Below are 21,103 nucleotides of genomic sequence, written 5' to 3' on the forward strand. Positions count from 1 at the left end.
TGTTGTATTTTGAATATCTGATCTTGGGTTTTGAGGTTATTAATTAGACTAGTGGCTGTTCAGAACATCCGAGAATTACTATAAGTCTACAATGTTACATAAGCTTGTCTTTAGAAATTGTAGAACAGATAATAGGCAACCAAAACTCTTGGACTTTTTTTTCCGGATAACATGGAGAATTAACATCACTGATGACATAACATAGGCATGGAAACATTTTTCAATTGGGATCATTCAAATAGTGAACCGCAGAGATGGTAGAATTTGATTAGTTTATCGGATTTCGGAGAAAATTTCACCTCTATCCAGTCTCCATTCTGCACTTAAACAAACTATTGCATGATCCTTGTGACTATTTGATTATTCGTTCTATTCACAACCTTTGATTCAAGTTATTCAACCAATATTGGTGTCCCTTTGTTGCTTTCCTTGCACGTCAAGCTAAAAGAGGTCAAAGAAGCCCAAAAGTTTTTATTTTTGAGTTCAAACCGAGTGGGTGAGACTTGCTGGATATATTAAACATAAAATGGTCTATTTCTTTGTTTTCCAAATTTATCACCACGGTGTTGCATTAGGCCTCATGATTAGTTGCAGATACAAAGTTGTAAAGAGCTAGATAGTACATAACAGCTAGCTAGTCAGCTACTGATTCCTGCAAAAGCTGAAATTTGCATTGCTGAGTCGATGGCCATTGCTTCCGCTGAAAGGCCAAACATACTAAAATCCATATAGTCAAAGTCTTTAAAGATTTGTGGATGTTCTTCATCTACTAACTCCTTTGGTGCCTTGATGATGGTACCCTCTACTGGAACTCCAAATGCTCCTAACGAATATCGTTCTTTTTCTCCACACATCATCACTCGATGCTTTACAGAATGCATTCTTCCATTACTCCATGCCTGCAAGTAAATAAGACAATATCCGTCCACAGACCCAATTAGTCTTCATTTGTGCTAATTAATGTTACGTCAGTTTTTATTATCACCGTCAAATTATAAATTTCGTGCACAAACAGGGAGACGCCTTAACTAAGCTTCAAGTTCAGCCTACTTGAAAGTGTTTAGTTTAATAAGTTGAATGTTTGCTGCAAAAGCATAGTCTTGTTGATTCAATAAATAAAATTCTAGCTTTCGATATGTTCATATCTGTTGAAGGAAAATCAGTTTTGTGTGTGCCTAATCAAACTAGGAATAGTAATAGGAGAGAAGGTTCTAGAATTCCTAATCCTACTCGGATTAGTATATTCCTTGTAACATTAGAATATGTACTTTGTAATCCTTATATATAAGGCTTCTATTCTCAATAATATGTTTACAATTCTCTCTACAATCTATCTCGTATTCTCTTTTACTTAAACACGTTATCAGCATGAGTTCTAACCACAAAACAAAAACCAAAAACCAAAAACCCGGAAACTCCTCTCACCGAGAACTACCGCAGCCCCTAGCCCAGGCTAGCCGAGCCATCCCCTGTAGTCTGCCTCGCGCGCGCCCCGTGCTACGCGCCCCTGCGTTTGCTAGCTGCCCCTCGTGCGCGCCTGCGTTTTGCTGCCCCTGCAGCATCACAGCAGCTTCTGCTGCCCGCGTTCTCTGCTGCCCCTGTAGCCTTGCCGAAATGCAACTAGCACAGCTAGCTCTCGGTCCCATCTTCGGCAGCTCCTATTTTGCTGCTTCCCATACACTTTGCCGCACACCACCGAGCCATCCAAGGCTCCTCCTTCATAAATCAACCATAGTCCAAGCTTCAAATTAACAAGTAAGTATTTACATTAAAGTTCCTGCTTTCCGAATTTAATTCCTCCTTTTCTTCGGGGACTTGCAACCTCCCTTCTTCTTCATCCCACCTTTCTTATAACGTGGGTTCGATTCTTGAGAAAGCGGAATCGTGGGGATTCACGCAATTAAACGAACTAAGAGCGTTCGTTAGACTTCGGACTAAGAGTGTTCGCAAGCATCGATTTATGACCATATAAACATCATTGTTTCGGTCTAATCCAATCATTCTTGGAAATCGATTTCTTGGTAGCATAGCTCAGAAATCTTATTATCTATTAGTTGTCGTGGAAGTTTTTACTCCGAGACTAATATATTTCTTCTTCTTATTTCAGGATGTCAAGGCTTGACTTTCCTATCCTTGACTCAACTGGCTAGGAATATCATAGTTGGGTCACGGATGTTGAGAACCATCTCACTTCAAAAGGGATCCTACCTGTAATTCAGACACCAAACCCAGATCTCCGGCCTATTCGAGCGTACGGCTACGAATAATGCCACCGCCCTTATCTTGATAAGGCGCCACATGGATAAATCACTCTGATTGGAGTCAATGGCAATCAAGGATGCTAAAGAATTATGGGTTGCGCTAGAAGAGCGATTTGGTAATGTCAAGGATACCCTCCTCCCCGACTTGAAAGTTCAATAGAGCAATCTACGATTCGCCGACTTCAAGTCTGTAGCTGAATATCATTAAGAAGTTCTACGCCTCAAAACCATGTTGGGGTTCTGTGGACAACCTGTCACAGAGCAAGAACTCATTGAGAAAACTCTCTCCACCTTCCCCGTCTCAGCTATTTTGCTATCAAAGCAATATCGAACCGAATTCAATACTGGACGGATCAGGAGGTTTCATCAGCTAATTAATATTATGTCTGTAGCTGAAAAACATGACAATATCCTCGTGAGGAATTATAATTCAAGGCCTATCAGAACTAAGAGTGTTCATAAGGCGAATTATAATAATGCACCCAAAGGAGGGCGCAAGGAGCAGAACCCTAAAAATAAGGGACACAACAGACGTTTTGGTCCATATAATCGCCCTACAAAGGAAGGAAACCACAAAAATGGAGCGGGAGCATGTGGCAACAAAGGCCAACGTGGGAGAGGGGGACACAAGGTCGCCGGCCATAGAGGTGGCGCCATTGTCCATCAAGGACGTCAATCTCGTCCTCATGCACAAGATGCATCTCAATTCAAGGGAGGAAATCGTAATGATGCATGTCATAGATGTGGATCTATTGAACATTGGTTCAAGCAATGCAATGCAAGCAAACAATTAGTTGCACATTACAAGGCATATAGAGACTTCAAAGAGTATGAAGCCCATTTTGCCGAAGAAGAAGAAGAAGAAGATGGTGATGATGCCAACGTCAATCTCACCATAGCGGACTTCAAATCTGACAAGGAATTGCACAAGGATGCTGCATATTTTGATTAGTGTAGTCCTCTATTTTTCCAAGAATTATGTAATGGAAATTATGCCTTAGTCAATAAATGACATTTTGTATTAATTCTATCTTATGTGGCGCACCTAATTAAATATGATGTCTAGGAAAGTAATTGAGATTAGTGGTACTTAAGAGAGCCTCACTCCACCGACATCTCTCTCAACCTCCCTGCAGGTCATATTTGATTAGAGTTACCAAACTGATAGAGTGACTACGATTTGTCTACGATTTGATTTGTATGTTGGATTAGATTTTGGTCAAGAAACTTTGATGTAATCATTGGCTATTATTAATAAAGTATCGATTTATTTTATTCAATGTCTTGGACATGTTTTAATTTCGAACTTTATTATTTTTCAGTATGTTTCCCGGAGAGCTAGAATGCCTCGTGGATAGTGCAACTACACATACCATCCTTCGAAATAGGCAACTATTTTTATGGATGAGCCTTCTCGATCTTCTGTGACTACGATGGCTGGATCATCTCAATTGATTCATGGTCGAGGACCAGCCCAATTTATGTTGCCAAATGGCTCGACTTTAAATGTCACCGAAGCTCTTTATGCTCCTAGGGCAGGAAGAACCCTATTGAGCTTCAAATATATAAGAGCCAATGGTTTTCATGCGGAAACGCATTGTGAGAATGGACAAGAGTTCCTTTGGATCACCTCTAATGACTACGGACATAAAAGAGTCTTAGAGAAACTTATGTGTCGCTCTAGTGGGTTGTATGCAACCACTATTCGCATAATTGAATCCAATCATGTTATGAGAGATGATTTATGGGATTCTGACACATATAGGCTTTGGCATGACCGTTTGGGACACCCGGGCAGGTCGTGATATGATGATCCGTATATTAAAGACTTCACACGGACATCCATTTTTCAGAACGAAAAGCAGTAAAACTCGAAATTTGGATCAAGGAGGAGCACCTGCGCCTCACGACGCCTTCCCCCTTCAAGTCCGGCCACCACAGGTCAGCGCCGCCATCCCCCTGCGGCCCAAGGGTGGCTTTGACGCCACCTCTGCTCCCTTGACTCCAATTTCTACTTCTAAAGTCCATTGTGACTTCGTGGCTCAACCAAAATCTTCATTGGTTGTTTCTAAAGCCCATCATTCGTTCTGCAAAGCCTGCTCTTTAGCAAAATTAGGATCGAGACCATCCTATGCAAAGGACACTAAAGAAAATATACCATTCTTGCAAAGAATCCAAGGTGATATTTGTGGACCTATTCAACCACCATGCGGACCATTTAGATATTTTATGGTGTTGGTTGATACATCGACACGCTGGTCACATGTCATGCTATTGTCCACAAGGAACGCTGCATTTGCTGAACTCCTAGCACAAATAATTAAGTTAAGGGCTCACCACCCTGATCATCCTATTAAGTCTATAAGATTAGACAACGTTGGGGAGTTTACATCAAAAACTTTTGATGGTTATTACATGTCCATTGGGATTGATGTTGAACATCCAGTTCCTCATGTTCACACCCAAAATGGTCTCGCAGAAGTCGCCATTAAACGACTACAAATGGTCGTTAGGGCATTGGTAATGCGCACCAATCTCCCTATTTCTGCTTGGGGCTATGCAATATTGCATGCACCTGTGCTTATTCGTCTGAGGTCCACTGCCACTCAACCCTTTTCTGCGTCCCAGATGGTGACTAGGTATAAGCCTAATGTCTCACACTTACGCATATTTGGGTGTACAGTTTATGTGCCAATTGCGCCGCTACAGCGCACTAAAATGGGTCCTCAACGACGATTAGGCATTTATGTTGGATATGATTCTCCAACAATTATCTGCTACATAGAACCCTTGACAGGCGATCTCTTTACCACTCGATTTGCGGATTGTCACTTCGATGAGACAGTCTTCCCGTCGTTAGGGGGAGATAAGAACATTAATGTTCAACAGGAACGACAGGAATTGTCGTGGTCTGTCCCCACTCTGTCTCATGTTGATCCCCAAACCGCACAGTCCGAAATTGAAGTGCGGAGAATTCTCGATCTTCAGAACGTAGCAGAATCGATGCCTGATGCATTTTCTGATATCGCTGAAGTGACGAGATCACACATACCTGCTGCAAACGTGCCTGCAAGGATTGATGTCCCTAAAACTATAAGGCATGACACCACCTCAAGAGTACATGAGCATGGCGCCAACGTCCCCTATATGGGTGACACAGTGGCTAGGCCCATGGCTCCTGCCAGGAAGCGCGGGAGGCCCATAGGTTCGATGGATTCTCGCCCAAGAAAGAAAGCGAGTTTGGCACAAAATAATCCATTAATCATTGATGTAAATAATCCATCGCATGAGAATATTCCGGATTATGGTTATGTCCAAGAGACATCATTGGGGGACGCTCCAATGTCAGAACCAACTCCAGAAAATAGAGAGATCTCCATGAATTACACTAATGTACATGAGATGATGGATAGAAATTCTATGGCGATTGATGATGCATTTGCATATCATATTGCAAAAGGAATTATAGAATACGATGATATCGAACCTCGCTCTGTCGAAGAATGTCAAGGAAGAGCAGATTGGCCTAAATGGAAAGATGTGATCCAGGCTGAATTAGATTCACTAGCAAAGAGACAGGTATTTGGGCCTATAGCGCAGACACCACTAGATGTAAAACCTGTAAATGGGTCTTTGTTAGAAAGCGTAATGAGAAAAATGAGGTTGTTAGATATAAAACCCGCCTCGTGGCGCAAGGTTTCTCACAACGCCCTGGAATCGACTACGAGAAGACATATTCTCCCGTAATGGACGTTATAACGTTCCACTACCTTGTCAGTTTGGTAGTTTCTGAAAAACTTGACATGCAGCTTATGGATGTGGTTACAGCATATCTCTATGGGGATCTAGATTCAGAGATATACATGAAGGTCCCAGATGGACTTCAATTACCCAAATCAAATGGCTCTAAACCACGGAGCGCGTTTTCAATAAGATTAAAACGCTCACTATATGGATTAAAACAATCCGGGCGGATGTGGTATAACCGTCTAAGTGACTACTTGATTGGGAAGGGATATATTAATAATGAAATATGTCCATGCGTGTTCATTAAAAGAACAAGTTCCGGATTTGCAATCGTAGCAGTTTATGTCGATGACATGAACCTAATTGGAACTCTAGATGAGTTAAAGGAAACTGCTAAATACTTGAAATCCGAATTTGAGATGAAAGATCTTGGGAAAACATGGTTTTGTCTCGGTTTAGAACTCGAGCACCGTAGTGATGGGATTTGGATCCATCAGTCTACATATACTCAGAAAATTCTAAGGCGCTTTCATGAAGATAAAGCAAAGCCTGTGAGTACTCCTATGATCGGTCGTAGTCTTGAGCCCGAAAAAGATCCGTTTCGTCCAAAGGATGAGGACGAAGGACCATTAGAGGACGAAGTGCCCTATTTAAGTGAAATAGGCGCATTATTGTACTTAGCTCAATGCACAAGACCGGATATCTCATTTGCAGTGAACTTGTTAGCTAGATATAGCTCTGCGCCAACACGCCGCCATTGGATTGGTATAAAGACAATCTTTCGATACCTAAGAGGTACGATTGATATGGGCTTATTTTATCCCTACAGAGAGAAGAGGAATGACAGAAGAATGGGATCGGACCCCATTAGGCATGGAGCCACAGTCCACCATGACAATTTGGCCGGCCATATTGCCGCTAACGCCGCCACCACCACCATGGGTGGTCGGCCTCACCCTATCCCCCTCCATCAAAACGACAATGATGTTTTGATGGGTTTTGCTGATGCAGGGTACCTCTCTGACCCTCACAAAGGTCGCTCCCAAACAGGTTATGTCTTTACCATGGGAAGCACTGCGATATCTTGGAGGTCTACAAAGCAGACCCTTGTTACTACTTCCTCAAATCATGCATATATTCCTGAATGTTCTTAATAATTATACTTGCTCTTCACGTTCTGTATCTTTCTGTATCTATTGCTTAAGTATCAAGCATGATAAGATTTAGTTTGTATAGGACTCAAACTCTCTGTATAAATACTGTAATATATGATCGAAGCCTGTGTGCTATTGATTCTATTCACTCTGCTTCTTATAGGAAGCATCAGTACTTTAAATCACAAAATAGGAATAAACGTAATGTTAGCTATTTTGCTAATGCATAAAGTAAAGAGAGAAAGCTACAACAGAACATTACCAGAACTGGTCATGACCATCAGGCCACATTATTTGTGCGAAGCATGTAAGGGATTCATAGTTGGAGGCATCTTCAACGCCAATGCTCTCGTACAAGGGAGCATGGGGGAACTGTCCGTAATAACCATGGTAAGGCTTTGGATTGATATTTTTCTTCTTTGTCTCAAGTTGAAGACCAAAAAGTTGCCTTGTCGCTGAGAAGAACTCTGCTCTTATCTTAACCCCAGAGGTATCTTATCATTATATATAAGTCCAATTTAGTTGAACTTCCATGGCTGGAATCCGGTAATGAGAGTCTGAACCCATTTTCTGGTGACTGATTGCTTCTCTGTTAGAGAGTTTTATTTATATTGCATAGTTCTTGAAGTGACAATGATATACAACCAAACATCCCATTTCCATGTTGTCTAAAACATCCCAAACTGGAATCAAGGACCAAATCAGAGGCCGTCTGAATAATGTTCAAAATTAAAATTGATAGGGAGAGCTGGAAGCTTAGATCATTATATCTACCAATATACTTGTTAAGGAAATTAGAATCCCTCCCGTCAAGGCTCACAGAGCAGACCGATAGAAAAGTAACAAACCACAAGACAAGCAACAAGAGAACACCGAGATTTAACAAGGTTCAGCATAAATCTATGCCTACGTCCTCCCGCGAGATACATGTTCTTCACTATGAGAATAATTACAGTACAAGATACAATTGAGCTAAATCACCATAACACAAACCCATAACCCTTGTACACCCACACTCATAGAATTTCCCAAGAACTCACTCTCACACAAGAGCTGTATTCACTCTTGAAATCTCTGCTCCCTTACCCAAGAGATATACACTCTCTTGTCGATGATCGCATGCACCGACCATGCCTTGGTTTACTACCCTTGCCCTCTATATATAGGCACCCCAATTATAATCCAATTGGTAGTAGGAAAACCAAACCTTCTTGTACAGGAGAAAGATCCTATTCCTGATAGGAATAAACTTTGACATCAACCATGTCCAATTAGGAAGACTAACCAGGTCCAACTAGGACTTGCCTTTCCTAATTAATTCTCATCACATCCTAACAATCTCCACCTTGATGAGAATGTCGTGCAAAATTCCCTTGCACCATCTTTAACCATTGGCCTTTTTTGTACCAGCAACACATAGCCTGAATCAATTGTGGTCCTCCCTTATTCGCAACGGCCAATTCTATGTGTAACTGCACTAAGTCAACTATCAATAGTTGACTCTGAAGAGGGACCTAAAAACAACCCCTTACCTTGCAGGATTTCCTTCTCACCATCATCTGAACTCGGAAACTTGTCAATGACGTCTCTGCTGTACCCGCAAACGAGACTCGCCTATGCGCACTCCTGTTTCCCATTATCCATCGAGGTCTGACATACCAGATGATACCTACCACACTGTTCTCCCTGTATGAGGACCGTATCGCCATGTGTGATTTTTCCGGCTCCACCTGCTATAAACACTTATAGCCCTTGGAAACCAACTAGCTCCTGAATATCAAATTCCTCTGTAACTTTGGGACATTGTCACACCACCCAAGGTACGCCAATCCCAAATCTAATATCCAGTCAAAGAACATATCTCACCTATGGAGATTGTGAGAGCATCTCCATATGAAAATCGGTTTCTACTACAGCAATGCCATCCAAGCCTTTCGCTTCATATGACCCTAGTCATGACACTTGTAGCATCCCTGCCTTTGGATTTACACCTACTATGATCACTAAATCTCCAACAGTTTTCCGTGCATTATCCGTTGTCTTCTCCGGTTTCACATCCTTTCCCTTCAACACTTTACTAAGCCCAATTGAACTAGGATGTCTTTCACTCACTTATACCCAAAGAGTGAAACTTCTGTTTCTGTCAAACTACTCCACCTCAAACTATGAGGCAATACCTGAAGCCATGACGAACAACCATGATCAACATGCAAACCTTCGGCGAACAAAAACCATGAACGGCGAACAAGCACGATCGCTGACACCACGAACCACCTTGGTGAGATATACACTCTTACCAACCATCATTCCCTTGAATCATATCCTGGTCTCTTGCAACTCCACCTTTGATTAGAATTTTTCTTGAGTCTGGCTCGCACCACCTAGCCTCCGAGTCACTCCACCTATCGACTACCTTCGATTGGGACTTTCTTGAGTTTTTGACCCACTTCACATTGCTAGAAATTTTCCCCGAGCTGGCTCCACCTAATGCACTTTTGAGCTAACGCCTTAACCATCTAACTGACTCCACCTTGAATGATGAGGTGTCCCAGCCGAACCTTCAGCTCTGATACCACTTGTTAAGGAAATTAGAATCCCTCCCGTCAAGGCTCACAGAGTAGACCGAAAGAAAAGTAACAAACCACAAGACAAGCAACAAGAGAACACCGAGATTTTACGAGGTTCAGCATAATTACAGTATGAGAACCTGTTCTTCACTATGAGAATAATTACAGTACAAGATACAATTGAGCTAAATCACCATAACCCAAACCCATAACCCTTGTACACCCACACTCATAGAATTTCCCAAGAACTCACTCTCACCCAAGAGCTGTATTCACTCTTGAAATCTCTGCTCCCTTACCCAAGAGATATACACTCTCTTGTCGATGATCGCATGCACCGACCATGCCTTGGTTTACTACCCATGCCCTCTATATATAGGCACCCCAATTATAATCCAATTGGTAGTAGGAAAACCAAACCTTCTTGTACAGGAGAAAGATCCTATTCCTGATAGGAATAAACTTTGACATCAACTATGTCCAATTAGGAAGACTAACCAAGTCCAACTAGGACTTTTTCCTAATTAATTCTTATCACATTCTAACAATACTGTGATCTTGGGCATCAAATTTTATTGAAAACGACAAGGTAAGAAGCAATTACTGTTGCAACATCCCAACTGAAAATATAGTAAACGAAATTGTGTAACAAAAAAGGGCTCTGCAGAATAATGCAGAATGGACTTGCCTTGTAATGACGATCAGTGAAGTAGATAAAGTTACTCCCACAGTCGCACTACAGCTCAACTCATATTCCAGGTATTAAGGTTAAAAAATTACAACAAAGTGTTTAGGATACATCACTAGGAAACAGATGAAAAATGTATAGAGGAGGTTCAAATTCCAGCACTAGCTATCAGTAACAAATACAATAGATACTTATGCTACCGGAAAGTTGTTTTAGTACAAATTAACAGCCGTTAATATTGTTTTGCTCTTTCTTTGTTTCACTTTGTTACATTCCTCGCACGTTAAGTTAAAGAGGTAAATATACGTTGCGATATTTACTTATTTAGTTCCAGTAAGTAGTAGAGCAATAACTCAACAATAGCCAGAGTTCAGTTCTCATTTCTGCCTCTCCTACGTTATCGCCCCTGGAGAATAATAATAATAATAATAACAGAGGTAAACATACGGATAATCAGTTACCAGGTCTGAATCCTGGCACTGGAAAATCTTTTATTCACCAGAAAAGGGAAATGGCAGATACAAAGTTTTTAGCAGTAAGGAAAAAAAGGGGAGAAAAAAAAAACTGATCCTTCTTTACTAGGGTGTGAACTTATGCTATCAAGTGCTAAGTCCAGCAAATACAAACACTTGTTTTGCTGAGTCTATGACCCTTCATTCGGCTGAGTAGGAGAAATCAGAAAATTCCATATAGTCAAAGTCCTTGAGAATTTGGGGATGTTCTTCATCTACCAACTCCTTTGGTGCCTTGATGATGGTACCCTCTACTGGAACTGCAAATGCTCCTAGAGAATATCTTTCGTTTTCTCCACACATCATGACTCAATGATTCACTGGATGCATGCTCCCATTGCTCCATGCCTGCAAGCCACCATGGACATTGGACAATAACACATGACTACTCAAGGTCTTGTATACACGTTTGGTCTAATTAATTTACCCAAGTTATAAATCATTTAATTGTAATCTGTACCATAAGAGGATCTCCAACAATAAATATAAAGGAGTTAGGAGATAGAGAAAACTTGATCCATTGTCCATCCTTGGCTTGATATTCAAGTCCTGAAACTTGATCATCACAAATGACTGTGCTTAATAATTTGTCAGTGTGAGCATGAAGCCCCTGCATGTACTCCCCAGATGGAGATGAGCTGTATTTCATTATTCGAAGCAGTACGTGATTGACATGCGATGATTGAATTCGATTTCTCTCCTAAACCATAACTATCAAGAATCATCAGTTCAATCATAACCTTAAGCTCATCCAGCTGCTTTATCATATCAACTACAGTCTGACTGCATCAACAAGAAAGAAATATATAGTATTAACCAAAAATCGAATGACAAATTCAAGATTATAGATGTGGAAATAGGTTAAACAATGAAAACATTATACATGCAATTACCAAAACTGGTCATGACCATTTGGCCACATTAGTTCTGTGAAGTTTCTCAGAGTCATAGTTGGAGGCATCTTCAAGTCCAAAGCTCTCAAACAATGGAATACTTGCATACTGCCCAAAGTAACCATGGTAAGGCTTTGGATTCATATTCTCCTGCTTGATCTGAACCGGAAGGCTAAAAAGGTGCCTTATCATAGAGAAGGTCTCAGCTCTTAACTGCAGAGGTGTCTTATCATACACTATTTCAAAACAACCATAACATTCACATGCCTCTCAAACCCTCTTGCACAATTGATACCACTTGTCAGTTCCTCGGTCTATTTCTAATGAATTGAGTGAGAACTCTATGCTCGGAATTTGGTTTTGAAAATCTGAACCCATTTCCTACTGTTTCTCCTGGAGAGGAGTATTGTATCTCAAATGTAGCAGTTCCTTTGTGTTTCTGATGAAGACCTTTTTTGTTGGTGTTTTATTTATAAATACTGCACAGCTCTTGAAGTGACAATGATATATAACCAAATACTGAATTTTCAAGTGTTTAAAAGTCTCTCAGCTGGTATCAATGACCGGATGAGATGCTATTTTGGTCTGTAATTATCAACTCCTTAAAGGATCTTAGGTTTTGAAGACATGGTGGCTGTTCAGAAAATCCAAGAACAGTATAAGCTCAGATACATATACCAATCACATAAAACAAGTATATGTAAGAAATAGAGTTTAGACACAAGCTACCAACAATATTATAATTTCCGAACAATAGAGTTCTGCTAAAATCAGAAATTGATATAGCATTGGCATCCGAATAGTTAACAGTAGGAATCACTCAAACAGTATAAAGTAACCACAAAAGATAGACTGTGATAAATTTTCGGAGGAAATTACTCTTCTTTTCATAACTTTAGTTCAACATTTTCTGTTTCTGATGTCTTCAGTTAGTGTTAAACATAACTTATAATTACATTAACTAGAAGCCTCAATTTTATTGACAAAACATGCCCAACAAAGTCAGAAAGCCTCAATAAGTTTAAGTGAACAAAGTTGATTTGGACAAAAAAGGCCTAAAAAAAGGAAAAAATTAGCTTTAAACCCAATTTTACAATGATTTATTAGGTTAAACCCAATCACTTTTTGTTTTCAATCTACACCAAATCCACATCATGAAACATTCTTTACTCAGTAGATTGTTCAATTAATACAATTTTCATCCACTTTTGTGTTCCCATTGTACCCTTTAGTAGTTTGTAGAAAGTCATATGGAAAGAGTTAATCATATGGCTTAATTCGTACATGCTTTGATTTCAAATTTCTTTTTTTTAATACTTTTATATATAGCACCATGATTTCAAACTATAGAGATACTAGTTCATGTTCCTTAAGACCAGAAAAATTTCAAATTATTGTCGTGAATTTGTGTATCACCTATGCATTCGTGATCATATTCTATTTCTAATTTTTGGCTTTTAAAAGTGTGGTATCTACTAATAAGGTATGTTATTCATTAGATTTAGTTTTTTCAAATCTTTTCTTTTTTCATCATTCTGCCCTGTATCTTTTGGTAAAGTATCTTGTTCTAAGTTTGAACTTTTCCTTTTGTATATTGTCATATTAATTTGATGGTTGTTCATTCCCAATTATTACCTATAGGTGTATGCATATAGCGATGAGTTAGAGATTGAACCTAAGAAATATGGTAAAATCGCAATGATATATAGAATATCTAAGAAAGAGGTTGATGTGAAAAATGAATCATAGGTTGATATGAAAATTCCTATAAGTGAGGTTAGTTAAACATACGCGTCTAATCTTTATGTTGTAATTAGGAAAAAAAAGTTCTATTAGCTAGGTTAAAAACTTAAGCCTCTACCTTTAAGTCAAGTTGCAAGTAAATGCATGGATGAAAAACATAAATCTAGAGTTGTGTTGCAAAACACAACAGATAACAACAACTAATACTAACTAGTTGAGTTTCAGAACACAAAATCTACCTTTAAAATAGAAAGTTTAAATTGCCAAAAAGTAAATTCTAAATTTATTTAAATCTATAAAACATTTGAATTAAAAAATGTGCAAGGAAAAACTCCATAATTCTAGCCATAATGATGAGTAGAAGGAAAATTGCTGGAATAATGGGACTAATAAAAAAATCTACAATTAAGGTATTTAAAGAGGACGTTATTACTTTCCGGTATGTCACCACCTTTGTAAAGCGAATAGAGTAGCCAAATGTGCACTCTTCGCTAATTGGTGCTTTTTAGAATACATATCCTTAGTTGAGACGCATGTTATTATCTCGAGTGATTCTCTTACTGCTGTTTATGATTTGGGGTTAGGCTATATGTCCCCCCCCCCCCCCCAATGTATTCTATGGTTTCATTAATGACTAAGGCTTAAGGGCAGCCAATTTGGCCCTTCCTCAAAAAAAAAAAAAAAAAAAAAAAAAAAGAGGACGTTAATCTTACTAGTTGACTTATGTTTATCAGATTTAAATAGTGGCAATATGTGTAATTTTAAGAAAAAAAGAAAGGCAATATTTTATCCTAGTTGGCATAATTGGATGTAGATTGAAAAATAATAATTTATGGGTTTTTTCCACTGAATTTTATAGGAATTGGGTCTATAATGAATTTCCCCTAAAAAAAAGCCCTCAATTTCACTAGGCTCAAACTTTGGACTAAGAAGCCTCAAGTTTTTTTTAGTCTTTAATTAAACATTGGGCCATAAAGTCATATACCAGGCATTTCTAGGACATAAACAGTTCATAAGGATCTAGATTAAGTGAGGCATTCTCAAGAGTGAGGCCCTAGGCGATTGCCTTAGTTGTCTTGCCCACGGGTCGGTCCTGTCGGAAACAATACTATTTCAGAACACAGACAAGCACGCGCGCGCAAGCGCACACACATACACAAATGACCTCCTTACTTTAAGAATTTGAGGCTTTAGATTCTCATGCAAGAATTGTGTATATGAAAAATCAACCAAAGCCATAATCATTTGGTCGTTCAAAATTGTGTAAACAAATGTAGTTCATTAGATAAAATTAAAACGACACTGTGCTTATCAAATGGTTAAAAGTTTTCTGATTTGGGTAGGATTCATATGTGTGTATGTAACTAGAGAACGAATGGTACGGTTTAGATTATTAAACTACATGCTAAAAATAAAAACATCCTTACACTTCAAGTTTAAGGAGGCTCTCTCTAGATCCTCCCCCATATAGAGGCCCGTTCTAGATAATGAATGGTTTATATATGTTATTAAAATTATACTTTTAAATGTTTTACTGTAGTTCGTTTTGTATGGTCAGATTATATGCCTCATGTATGGCTCTGATCATCTTCAGTGTTGACTTAGGGAGATGTCCGAAGCCTCACAAATCAGTTGTTGAGTTAAGAAAATAGATCGTAACTACAGTGTGAGCATGACTCCTTCATTCTCTCTGCCTTTCTTCATCTGTTATCACAGCAATTATCTACTACCGCATTAATCATATTTGTTGTTGTGAAATTGTGTGAGTACAGAAAATAGGTCGTAGCTATACAGTGTGAGCATGACTCCTTCATTCTCTCTGCCTATCTTCATTTACTACACTGCATGCAATTATCTGCTACCACAGTCATCATATTTGCTGTTGTGAAATTGTGTGAGTGCATAGGATCCATCAAGCATTAACATGGTATCATAGCTCTAATATGATCTAAGAGTTTGGGGCTTATTGTGATTCAATTAGGGAGATTTCAAACAGTTAAGTTCTAGAATCAATTTCATCAAAATCATGGCTGACACAAGTAGCAGCACGTGATATAGGTACTATGATCTTCAACAGTGAGAACTATGACTTCTGGAGAATCAAGATGGGAACAATTTTCATCTCACATGATCTTTAGAGTTTTGTCAAAGAAGACTACATTGTGCCTGTAGGCGTAGATGCTCTTACCGCAGCAGAGTAATTGGTTTTGAAGAGCAACATCCGAAAAGGGATGCTAAAGCCCTCGCTATGATTTAAGGTATAGTGACCGATGATGCTTTCCGCATTTCAAATGAGGAGACATCAAACGCTACTTGCAAGAAGAATCTAGAGGTACAACAAAGGTTAGAGCAATAAAATTTCAATTTTTAAGAAGGAATTTTGAATATACCCAAATGAAAAAGGATGAATTTCTTAAAGATTATTTGACTAGGCTCAGTTTTGTTGTAAATTAAATGAAATCATACGGTGAAGTTATCCCAGAGAAAAGGATAGTTCAAAATATTCTTCTCGGTTTGACTGAAAAGTATGAAACGATAGTTGCATTAATCATTAAAGAAACAAAAGATATGAAGACCTTGAGTGAAGAGGCTGTTATAACATCTCTCAAAACTTTTGATCAGAGATTAGAAACACATGCTAAGAATAAAACAAAGAGTGTTTTTCAATATCTTAACATTGGTTCAAGAGAGAATCAGAGTGGTTCTAATCAAGATATAAGTAGCTTTTTCCAAGTTTAAAAAGAACTGGAAAGGAAAAGGAAAAAAATGGGATAGAAAGACTAATACGTCAATAAAGAATACTGACAGCATTAGCATTAGTAGTTCTTCTCTGCCAGAGTGCAAGGTTTGTAGAAAATACCAAAGTGGTATCTATTGGTTCAAAGGTAAGCCTAAATGCTCAAAGTGTGAAAGGTTTGGGCATGTACAAAAACACTATAACTTCAACAATAATGATTAATTACTTAGAACAAGTAAATGGTGATGGCACATTTTTTTTGCTTGTCATACAACATCTATTGAACAGAATGACAATGTGCGGTACATTGATAGCGGCTGCAGTAGCCACACAACAACAAAGATGTCTATCCTAATTGATTTTGATCCTTCCATGACTTCAACAGTGAAGATGAGAAATGAAGAATTGGTTAAAGCATGTGGGAAATGTACTCTCCTTGAGACCAAGAAGGGGAGAAGACTTATCAAAGAAGTGATGTTGGTTTCACGTTTCGATCAAAATTTGTTCAGTGTTGGTGAGATGATAGAGATTGGCTCATATGTCAAATTTGGAAATGAAGTAGTTAGTATGTATGCAGCAGACATGAGCTTCAAGAATCTTCCTGCGAGAGTGGGAGTGCAAGGGAATAGACATTTCCCCTCATTATGAAATATTCAACTTTCATAGCAGTGAAAGTGGATGTGATGGAATCATCATGGTTATGACACAGGAGACAGCTTGGTCCTTTAAATTTTCAGCGCTTAAAGAAATTACAGCAGCAAGATATGATTTTCAGTCTGCCATCAATTCAAGAAGCTGAGTCCATGATGGCGACATAACTGATACCATGTTAAACAGCGGCAAGCGTGGCCCGTGGCCCACCATTATACCGATACTGTCCCAACTTAACCACCCGTTAGGTGTTGGGTTTTGATCATAAAAGGCCTCGGTACAATTTGGTAAGAGCCACCCACTTATAAGTTATATTATATTTGTCACTATTACAATGTGGGATCTTTCCTTTCCAACAGTAATTGACAAAATTATCACTTATTTATAGACTTCGCTTGTAATTAATAATATGTATGTTAATTTCCCAAGTTACCTAATTAGCCAAGTTCAGCTTCAAAAAACTAATATATATCATAGAGGTTCACAAGTTAATTTCACTTGTAGTACCACTAGTACAGTTGTCTCATATTTTTTTGTCCTTGCTTGTAGTCACGGCTAGGATGTTGGAGTCATGACTGTTGGCGTGCACTACCAGAAAAATGGTCTTTTACGGCCCACAAAGAGCGCCGTAAAAGACAAATTACAGCACACAAAAACGCGCCGTAAATGGCCATGCCGTAAAAGACAAAACTATTTTACGGCATGTTTCCAGAAAGCCGTAAAAGACCCCACCGACACGCCGTGAAAGACATAAAAGAGCGCCGTAAAAGTGTTTTAGAAATTCTTAGTTTCGATTTTGAAACATTAAAATGCGCCATAAATGACTCAAATGTGCGCCGTAAAAGAAGGGGGTACATTTACAGCACACATACATACACGCCGTAAATGATGATTAAAAAATTTTAAAAAAAAAATCCAAAAGTTCACAATTTATATATTTCATGTTGCTATATTTTTGTTGGTAAAATAAACTTCATTAATCTATTTATTGTACATCATATAAAATTTGCTTTCAAGCAAAGAGAAATCCATAGCAAGCAAAAACAATCTTGGGATAATCTGAGCCGATCTCAACCGCATTTTTCTGTAAGCATGCCCCTCATCTCCCTGAAGATCAACAAGTGATGTCTCAAATACTCTCTGCTTGAGTCCTTCTGAAGCAATCTATTGACAATTAATCCAGAGTTGTTAAAAGTGTGAACTATGTTGACAATTACAAAGAAATAAATTCAATGGTCTCACCCAAGTGATACCATATTGGTTGTACATGGACTTTACCTCTTTGCTTTGGATGGAGACGAGGGCTTTAAACTGAGCTCGCCTAAATAATGCTTCATTATGTTCCAGAACAGAGTTCAATATCTGGAAACATACAGTTTCTTAGTATCAACAATTACATGTCAAATCAAACAGCATCAGCAATATACATTTATTGAAAAACTAAAAGACAAGGTGCATAGGAGAGAAACATTTTCAACTATTCATCTAAGAATACCTTTCCAATTGAATAAGCCATTGGGTAGCAAATAATCATCAAAATTCAGACAAGCCATACAAAGTTGGAACCCACAGCAAGTCCATATCTAATGCAGCATATTGCTTGGGGAATAACCTGGAAAAGCAAACTCCAAATCAAATTCTGATTCGCCCCATCCACAAACGCATATAAAGGTTAGAAGTTAGAACCGCAATGCCATATCATGAAAATAAACTTACCTCTCTGAAAAACAGGACAAAAGTCACAGAGAGGATTATAGCAACAATTGAGACTACACTAATCTATAACAAGATTAGCAAAATCAAGATACACATGCAAGATTAGCAAAATCAAGATGCTATGCACAAATAAAGACACCAGACCAGAAATTAGCAAATGCAATCACTGAAGCCTGGGGTGATTGTATTCTAATATGGGAAAAGTCATCCCAACTCATCTGTTCCAGAAATCCCCTTAAAAAAATTTCTATTTGAGCCTTCAAGTGATCATTTCCCTGCTTCAATCTGAGAGTATTGGAAGAAAGCCAAAATATGAACTTCAAAACAATCAATGTAAAAGTGCAGCAATGACAACCACATATTGATGTAATTAAAGTAGAGAACCAATTATGTCTATTTCAAACCCCACATGCAAGATAATTCTAGACAATTATTATGGTTCATTCAAGTCATGAAGTTGGTCTAAGTTAGACAAATTGCATCTTAAGTAAGCAATTAACTTACCATGTTGAGCTTTGGCATTGTCCACGTACACTATGCTGCGAACCCAAAATCACCTACGCAGAAGCAACATGAAATTTTAATGAACACAGAAGATTAAATAACAACTAAACTAATGAACACAAAACAGATTCACTACTCTGACCAGAAACCAAAACGAAAATAAAAACCTAACCTAAACTACTCAGATATCAATGAAATTTTATAGACACTAAGCTAACATACTAAACTGGATACTGGTAAATTTTTTGGGATTTTGGAGATCATTTGCTCTGCTAATTAATTAAAAGAAATTTTCAGGGATACAAAAGTTACCGGGAACAAGGCAACATAGTAATCTTGGAGTGTAAGCACACTGTTCCAGGAAAAAGGCACCCATTTCCCAGAAGCCAACAGACAACCATTGCAGCAAACCTCCCCTTCCATAATCATAACAAATGCATATCAGAAACTTCTTGATAAACAAATAGAGGTAGTGAGCTACACTAAAAGCAACTTCATTCTAGTTCGAGGACCGGAGAAAGTTCACAAACCTGAATCTGTGGCTGTCCATAATCATCAAGGTCAGCCATGAACTCTTGCTTCCGATTTCAACCAGCTCCCTACAAGTTAAGCACAGTCACGTATACAAGAGAAGACATGTGGAAATCATTTATCAACAACTAGTTTAAATTAAATAGATTCTCTTCAAAGATACCATATGTGATTATTTGGCTTTAAAGTCTCTGCTGAGTTTGATTAGTATTAAAACAAGACTGACATCAAATTCCAGTGAGCCTAACATAAACAAATCATACATAGTCAACCCCAGATTCATCAATGATTAAAGTAATATTGCTCTTCAAATCCAATCTTGCAAGGCCACAAAAACGTTATGCACTGGTTTTGACAGGCAGGAGTTTAGGTTCACTTAGAGAAGTTAATATTCTCCCAACCCAATTCGTAAATCAGCATATAAATTGCACTGTGGATTCCTCTGCACCTAAATTTTCAATCTTTTTCGTTCAGGAAGCAACAAAACTGATAAAATCCCCATCAATGATTTGACTTTTCCTCACCTCTGTGGCATGTGCACAAACAAGAGACGGACAACACGTGGATACAACGTTATCAAAAACAGACATCCATGAAAGATTGGTAAATGGAACTGAGAACTATTCCAATCAAAATTACAAGAATTGAAGCCCTGGAAATGGAATTTGTACCATATGGATCCCCTGGTCGCGGATCTGGAACTCATACTAGGACGGCCGCCGGAAAACCTTAGCGGTTTGGTAAATTTAGGGGGAATTGGGATTGGGGTTTTTGTTTCTGAGTGAAATTGAGCGAGCTGAAGTGAACGAGTCCGAAACGAAACGGCGGCCATCATCGAAGGTGGAGCCGCTGTCGAAGACGTAGTTGTCGACGGGAGAGAAGGCAGAGAGGGCGAGGGAGAGGGTAGAGAAAGAGCGTGAGGCTTGGGTAAGGAAACGCCATCGAAAATTAGAGAGTGGAAGATCCGACGATTACATGGGTAGGTGATTTTGGATTTTTGGGTGTTACCGATGATGGATAGAGAGGCAGGACGAGAGGGAGCACCTCCATTTTGGGAGAGTTTTTTTTCCCCCTTTTTCTGAGCGGAGGGCGAATCTCGTGGTTTTCAACTTTTCATAGCAAACTTCCGGTATATAGACTATAGGGGGAAATTAGAATTTGAGCGAAAAATAATAGCGGGCTCGTCCAAATTTTTGACATTTACGACGCACATGAAAACTCGCCGTAAAAGATTAAATTAGAAATTCTTTTACGGCACACATGAAAAACATGCCGTAAAAGATCAGAAAGAGAAGTCTTTTAAGGCGCATATTCATTGTGCGCCGTAAATATAATGTGACATTTACGGCACACATCATATGCACGCCACGCCGTAAAAGATGAGTCTTTTACAGCGCAC

The 21,103-nt window shown here is 38.8% G+C and overlaps 2 protein-coding genes and 1 pseudogene across 6 annotated transcripts; all 3 read right to left on the minus strand.

Moving 5' to 3' along the window:
* Nucleotides 1–638: 638 nt before the first annotated feature.
* On the minus strand, nucleotides 639–8,871 carry LOC133716461 (probable 2-oxoglutarate-dependent dioxygenase AOP1.2). Its single transcript, XM_062143170.1, has 2 exons — nucleotides 8,695–8,871; nucleotides 639–899 (listed from the first exon to the last, which is right to left on the minus strand). Exons 1-2 carry the CDS (start codon nucleotides 8,869–8,871, stop codon nucleotides 639–641), a joined length of 438 nt encoding a protein of 145 aa, XP_061999154.1.
* Nucleotides 8,872–11,016: 2,145 nt separating this feature from the next.
* On the minus strand, nucleotides 11,017–12,200 carry LOC133716462 (probable 2-oxoglutarate-dependent dioxygenase AOP1; annotated as a pseudogene).
* Nucleotides 12,201–17,865: 5,665 nt separating this feature from the next.
* On the minus strand, nucleotides 17,866–20,823 carry LOC133715723 (uncharacterized). 5 transcript variants are annotated; one of them, XR_009849190.1, is made up of 7 exons: nucleotides 20,376–20,823; nucleotides 19,704–19,772; nucleotides 19,486–19,589; nucleotides 19,174–19,226; nucleotides 18,449–18,565; nucleotides 18,232–18,315; nucleotides 17,866–18,117 (listed from the first exon to the last, which is right to left on the minus strand). XR_009849190.1 is itself a non-coding variant. In XM_062142338.1 (5 exons), exons 1-4 carry the CDS (start codon nucleotides 20,537–20,539, stop codon nucleotides 19,204–19,206), a joined length of 360 nt encoding a protein of 119 aa, XP_061998322.1. In that variant the 5' UTR covers nucleotides 20,540–20,823; the 3' UTR covers nucleotides 18,572–18,944; nucleotides 19,174–19,203. The 5 variants fall into 5 exon arrangements, 3 of the variants coding, with proteins under 3 accessions (XP_061998322.1, XP_061998321.1, XP_061998320.1); XR_009849191.1 differs by lacking the exon at nucleotides 20,376–20,823 and adding an exon at nucleotides 20,229–20,366; XM_062142338.1 differs by lacking the exons at nucleotides 17,866–18,117; nucleotides 18,232–18,315; nucleotides 18,449–18,565 and adding an exon at nucleotides 18,572–18,944.
* Nucleotides 20,824–21,103: the final 280 nt, after the last annotated feature.

Source organism: Rosa rugosa, chromosome 6 (genome assembly GCF_958449725.1).
Source record: "Rosa rugosa chromosome 6, drRosRugo1.1, whole genome shotgun sequence".
Classification (NCBI taxonomy): Eukaryota; Viridiplantae; Streptophyta; class Magnoliopsida; order Rosales; family Rosaceae; genus Rosa; species Rosa rugosa.